Source organism: Monopterus albus, unplaced genomic scaffold, assembly GCF_001952655.1.
Source record: "Monopterus albus unplaced genomic scaffold, M_albus_1.0 scaffold26.1, whole genome shotgun sequence".
Classification (NCBI taxonomy): domain Eukaryota; kingdom Metazoa; phylum Chordata; class Actinopteri; order Synbranchiformes; family Synbranchidae; genus Monopterus; species Monopterus albus.
Genome location: NW_018127906.1, coordinates 335,416 through 342,645, shown reverse-complemented (window position 1 = coordinate 342,645; position 7,230 = coordinate 335,416). Strand labels below are relative to the sequence as shown.

Genomic DNA, 7,230 nt, shown 5'->3' with positions numbered 1-7,230 from the left:
TGTATTTCTATAAGTGGGGTCAAATTATGGAATAATTTAACTGTGGACATGAAAAATAGTACTAGAATTGAGGAGTTTAAACATAAATATAAATGTATGTGTTATACAAGATATATGCAAGAATAAGATTATTCGAGAAGGCATTAAGGAAATACTCTGTTTATTAATGTAGAGATACTGCTTGCAGCCAATGAAGCATTAATTTTTGTATAATATGATGTCATGGGGTAGGACTGGATAAGTCTGACTTCTTCCTACTCCATTCAAACATGTAATATGTGTAAGCAAACTGATTTTGGATTAGCATTGGTTAGATATGTGCAATTATGTGTGTTGTTGCCATTTGTTCATTTGTTCTGTTCTGCATGTTTGAAAGAATAAAATCAATCAATCAATCAATCAAGTTACAGCAGGCCTGGTCTACACTCCACTTCATCCATCACTCAGTCCAGGGGTCATTTTCTCAAGCTCCGACATTTGACCCCCCCAACACACACACACACACACACACACATACACACACACACAAACATTTACATCCAACACAGATAAGCACAACCATTTATATCTCTATGGCTGGCTCATCAGTTTAGCATTTGGTCACATAGCTCAATCATTTACATTTACACCCTCCACATTGGGGGCAGGACAGACAAAATAACTATAGTTTTGCCAGCTTTGTGGTTCCATTTCATCACTGATTAATCTTGTGTAATTTGTAAATTTGTTGATTATTTTCCCCCATTGATATCTTGATTATGTTTGATTTCTTTAAATTACATTTCATTAGAAAAAAAGTGTTGCACATTAATTCATAAATGTAATCTAAGAAGGGTAAAGGGGCAAATGTACACATGTTATTTTAACATAAAATTTTTGATTGTGTTGAATTATAAAGCCAAAAATTCTGTGAGTTCACCAGACCATAACATTGCCTGAAAATTATCTGAGAAACATTGCAGTGAGAATGTTTTGAGAAGGTTTTCGGAATGTTGCAGCCACAATGTTCTAACATTGTTTAATAAATAACATTGCGTGAATGTTATTTGTTATACCCCAGTTCTTTTATTGAACAGATCTGAATGAAGACGGAGTCCGACTTGCTTCATTTTAGTGCTGATTTATTTTGAAAGCCACAATAAAAAGTTACAGAAACACAAACCCGGGTGGCTCCTGCTCCAGACAACTGCTGGAAGAAAGGAGACCCCGGAAACACAAAGCCTAATAGATTTATAAGGTTTTGGACTAACCCCTTACACAGACAGATGTAAAAACATCAGGAGCTGGAGACAGTCCGACGTCTCCTTCTCATATCTTATGCTCCGCATGCATCGAGCACAAGTCATAACAAAACGAAGAATTCCATATGTAGCTAAAACATTCTTTCAGACATAATTCTTACACAAGATTAATACACACTCTTTCAAACATAATTCTTACACAAGATTAATACAAAAATAACTGGTGTCAAGGCACCCTTCTCAGAGTCAACATTATCTTCTAACCTTGAAGCCGAGCACACAGGAACACACTTTGAATCTTACTAAACTGCATTAATAACACATTAAAGTCTAACACATTAAACTCTAATAATTATCTGACTGATTTATTAATTTCTAACATATCAAATACACCTTACATTGACAACATTCTGAGAAGGTTCTCGGAATGTTGCAGCCACAATGTTCTAACATCGTCTAATAAATAACATTGCCTGAATGTTATCCAAGACACATTACATTGAGAACATTCTGAGAAGGTTCTCGAAACGTTGCAGCCAGAACATTTTATTTTTGTTAAATATGCAACGTTGCTTCAGTGTTTGCAAACAAACATTGCATTCACGTTTCAATAAATGTTCATTTATTGAATATTTCAGTTAGAACGTTATAAACTGGTGCAAAAATAACATTGCAACAACATTTTTTATCAATGAAAAATCCTTAGAACATTAATGGAAAGTTTTCAACTAATGTTCCATCTGTAATCTTTGTAGAACTCATAGAGAATGTTACAAGAAGTTGTGGGAATATTCCTTCCTAGCTGGGTAGGGGCTAGCTTGGGCTGAGCTACATCTAGGAGCACTGCACTGGCTACATGGGCCTGGCTAGCTGAGCTGTTTTCCATGGTGCGCAGCTGTGCTTTCAATTCGGTAAGCCTCGCCTCCAATGCTGCTAGCATCTGATATTTATTACAAGTACCATTATTGCTAAAGGAGACAGAGGAATAACTGAACATGTGACACTCCAAGCAAGAGAGAGGAGAAGGAGAGGAAGAGGGGGAAGCCAAGATCAACTAAGCTACTAGCTTAGCTATCTTATAAGCTAGCTGACCTAAAGTGGCAAGTTAAATTTGGAGGTTCTCTAACATCCAGGTAAAAAAAAAAGTAGCTTAGGAGTGAAAATGGTAGAAAAAGAAAAAAAAACCACAAGGCAAAATGGGGCAGTCCGATGAAGGAATGTCTATGGATGAAGGTTTGCATGTAAAGAAAAATCACACAGGCTAGAGGTAGAAAATACATGACTGATCACATTGATGAATAATTTCACCCCACCCCTTTCAGGACCATGGGGTCCCCTAAGGATACGGACCTTATTGAGTGAAATAGATATCAGCCATGATGTGACCGACTGACAAATAAATTTGCTTTGTCATTGATAAATTGTAAAATCGTTTTCTCTATTTAGCCACACCAGGCTACCAACTTAGAATTTTTAGTGCCACAGGAAACCTGCCCTCATGTTACCGACCATAAAATTGATTCCAATGAGTTATACTCAGTGAGGTATAAAGATTTTTAATTTGGGACAATGAGAGCACTGCTATCAGATTGTCAGCTCAGTTGAGGTAGTGAAATCAGTACAGGGAGAGAAAAATATGAATCATTGCAATCCTGATCTTTCCAGTCTTCAAATGCCAACAGGAATGTGATTTGGAGTTTGTTGGTCATTTAGTTCCTGGAATCGTTTGGTCAAAACTGATATTTTATCTTTGTGTTGAGGATTTCTGGATTATTACCACGGTGCCAGAGGAGGAAATCAGTGAGTGACAACAGAAAAGCTCAACTCTGTAAAACAAAGTGGAACCAGTGATCCTTGTGACAAAATATATGCCTGTCATTGACTTTTCCTGTGCTTGCACCTGCTCTACAAAATGGATGATTTAGCCAATCCTTCACAAATTTTTTTACTTAATCTACAACCTCAATAATACAGGGAGAAAGTTTGAGCTGAGTGGTAATGTAGCTAGAGGTTTATTATGCTGCAACCAAGCAATTCACTCTTTCTGTTTATCAGTTAGATCCAAACAAGGCAGAGGTGTCAGACAGGTCCTGCATTAATTACTGATGACAATTAATTTTATGGAGAGAGGAGATTTAGACAAGTGAACACCATTTTTGTCAGTATCTCTCCTTCCAAGAGACATAAGAGATAGTAGCAGAAAGATTCATCTTAATGTTTCTGGGATGCCAGGATCTTGTTTGGAAGTTAGTGTGTAGATATTTAAAAACCAGGGGAAAAGCTTTGATACTTATGGCAACAAACCCTAATGATTTTGAGTACAATATTTCTGATAAAATATCTATTGCCAAGATTACTATTACAAAGTGCTGATCTCATCCCCTCACCTTTCATCTAGTGCTGCTTTAATTTAAAATTTCACACTGACCAACACTGTAATCCAAGGAATCTCAACAGTAATGGCCAGGTTTCCATGTATTGTGCATGAATATTCATGTCCCCCAGAAGACAACTTGTAATCATTTGGTGTCCTCCTGACCCTTCATCCTGTACCTTTATCCGTTCAAATGTTCTACTTTTACACAGAAAATATCAAAATCCAATTAGCATTTTGTCATGAAATTTGCAAAGCACATCCTCTCCATTTCAGACACTGTAGAGCCACTATCAGGCAAAAATATCTTTATATACATAACCTCAGCTGTGCAAAAACAGTGCTGGATATATATTAATTTCTCTGGTTTATAAAGGAAATCATGCTTAAATTAAGCTTAAAACCCTTGTAATTTTTATTCCTCTTGGAATGTAAGGATCTAACAATACCAAAATCATCATTACCATGTTCATTTTGTCTAGCACCTTAAGGCATTTGATGTGGGCTTGCCAGTGCTTGTTCAACATTTTCTGTTTGATGCAAAGTGCTAATTGCTCTGGTGTTTCTGCACTGCACTTCCCCAGAAATCACTTATGACAAATATGACAACAAATTACATTATGCAGGTTATTACCGTACTGTATTGTTTATGAGCAGTTGATTGTGATAATAGTGATGATTGCTCAACTACATGCAGCTTTTCCTGTAAAGAGAAGCAATAATAGTGATTCCAGACACAGTAACAAACTCAGAGGTCTTTGTGTGCAGGTGAAACAGATTATGGAGGAAGCAGTGACTAAGAAATTTGTCCACGAAGACAGCAGCCACATCATTGCTCTGAGCAGTAAGTACACTCTTCTCTTCTTTTCTAGATACACACACACATATAGATTCTCTAGAGTCTATTTCTCTTCCTCTCCTTGTCTTGTGCACAGGCACACTTGTTGAGCTCCTCAGCAGGTGATTTGGTGCTGTTCCTTCGTCAAGGGTACTGCTTGATGTCACTGTGCCTCAGACTGTGCTGCTGCATCACTGGAAAGTTAATAATCACGGTAGAACTAATGGAAACTGATTTCAGAGGCAAGCTGTACAAAAGGAAGACTTTCTAAACCTCAGATCTGTGTGTATGTGGTGAAAGACAGAGGGATTGCCACTCCTGCCCTGATAGTTGAACTTGCAGTAATGCGTGAGTCAGAGCTTCCATGCTGGTCAGAAAGCTGACTTTGTTTGTAGCCTCAGATTAGCTGAATGACTGGTGACACAGTAGAAGCTTCTTGTCTGTATCATGGGGTTAAGTACACATACAGTGTACCATGCTCTAATTATGTGGTTTTTGACAGTGTTATTTATGCCTTGTCGAAATTCAAAATGCTCATCGAGGAACAACTTCATTTTTTTGCTTGTGAAGGTACTCAAAACATATGCACCCAAATCCAAACACACACAGAGATGCAATATTAAGTCAATTAATCATTTAATTGATCAATACAAAATGAATCAACAACTGTTTTGACAATTAGTTAATTGTTTGTCATTTTTCAGGCAAAGTTGGTGTTATGGTTATGTCACCAGGAGGGTGAGGGAGAACTAACTCAAGATTGCAGACCCAGGTGCTAGTGAAAAGAAAAGGGTTTAATGAAACAAAACACAAAGTAACAACATAACAAGGGCCATGAACATATATAAACAGCAAAGTAGGGTAGAGATGGTGGAGGAGACCGGGATGACCAGGGGAAAAGACAGGCTAACAGCAAAAAACAGGAGAGTCGAAGGAACAGGACGGTCAGGGGAATAAACAAGCAAAGGAGGGTAGGCGAATGAAACGGTTTTCCACAGCACAGGAACTGTCAGCTTGGATAAAACAAGTAGCGTCTGGCTAACCTCATGGGCAAAAAACAAACAAAGAGGTCCACAGCACAGGAACTGTCAGCGTGGACCGTATATAACACAAAACATATAACCAACGTACAAAATGCGATCCACAGCACAGGAACTCTCAGCGTGGAAAACAAAATGACGTACAAATACATACCACGACTATAGGGCTGTTACGAGGTATGCACGTTAATGCTCTGGCGATGGCAGACTGTCCGCCAGAGGTATAAATAAGGTAGGAGGGTGATTACAGTAATGCGCCCCAGCTGTCCACGATAACCCACAAGTCACTAATTACAAAATGCGACACAGCTGAGGCGCTGATCCTGCAAAAAGAATGAGCAGGAGAGAGAAAGGCAGAAGAGAGGCAGGTCACACCGAACGGACCTGACAGTTGCCAAATATTTGACTGACTATCTTCTCATAGGCCACTTTTCCTTGTCTTGTGTTGGACTGTTGGTATAATCCACTTTGGCATAATCTTTCTTAATGAGAGTCACACACATTTTTCAGTTTTTTGATGATTGACCAAATGATAAATAGAGAAAATAATCTGGACCAATAGTTGCAGCCCTACATAGATAAGCTCTCCACTGCTCCACCCACCATGGGTTCCCACATCCTCACTGTTCAGTCAGATCCATGTATCAGCATATTCCGTCTTATACTCATGTTGATGCCTTGCAAAGCTCTGAGGATTTTTGCTTCAGATGGAATTACTGGATTTTCTCTGGATAAAACACTACTACTGCAATGAAACCTATATACCAAAACCAGAATCAGTTGATGGTATGCAAAATATTTTGATAATGAAACAAATGACACGTCATCTTAAATAATGTTACTGTAATCAGTGTTACATGTTATAGGTAAAACATTTGTCTGCACATACAGTATGTGTTACTGAGCCTGTAGTCACCTTGGCACTATTGATTTCTTCTTCTTTGCCTTCCTGTTATTAGTCTGTGTTGAGCTTTGTTTACATAGATTTACTATTACCTGGGGAGCACCAGTGATTTTGAAGAGAGCACTGTAAAACCACTAGACACTCTCTGCATCTTATTAATGGTGTTGGCTGACATGCTGTTATAAACTGTGAGACCTGTCACAAGTTATCATAATATCCCAAGTGAAAAACATATCAAGTCAAGATTTTTATTTGTCATTTATGCATAAACAGACAGTCTGGGCATATAAGAATTCTTGTGCAGCTGTCCTTTGGAGTCAGGTAAGGAGTCAAAGGCCAGAAAGAACTCTTATACTTAAAATAAAAAAGTTGCATAAAGGCAACAAAGCATTAAACCGCAATACACAAAAATAGGGTCATATTTTCCCCAGTGAACCTCAAACATTGCACTTAGTACAGTGGAACCTTGGATTGTGAGTAACCCGGTTTGTGAGTGTTTTGCAAGACGAGCGAAAAATTTTGATTCGATATACAAGCAAGATCTCACAATACAAGTAGTACATATGCTTTGTCTGCTGAGCGTCACGTGATGTACGTCACAACTGAGCCGATGGTTCTCGTGCTTCACTCGTATAGTCAATATCTGTACTGCAACAATGGCCCCTCACACCAGCAACAATTCTTTTCAAAGGTAAAGTGCAGGTTAATTTGTTTTATTTTTACTTTATACAGTATTTTGTATTACTGTAATCATTCCTAGGACTGCACTCTTCTGGACAGAGGTCTCAGATGTTGTTCCTGGGATGTTGTTGGAGCCACTCTCCCAGTTTGGG

General features: G+C 38.3%; 1 protein-coding gene across 7 annotated transcripts in view; it reads left to right on the top strand.

The window, feature by feature from the left end:
- Positions 1-7,230, top strand: part of sgsm2 (small G protein signaling modulator 2) — a 184,896-nt gene that overhangs the window by 33,429 nt on the left and 144,237 nt on the right. For all 7 annotated transcript variants that reach the window (XR_002274548.1, XR_002274549.1, XM_020595204.1 and 4 more), the window contains exon 2: positions 4,384-4,459. Coding sequence is in view for 5 of the 7 variants with exons in the window: in XM_020595204.1 (XP_020450860.1) it covers positions 4,384-4,459 (76 nt within the window). In the remaining 2 variants the exon portion in view is untranslated. The remainder of the gene's footprint in view (positions 1-4,383; positions 4,460-7,230) is intronic.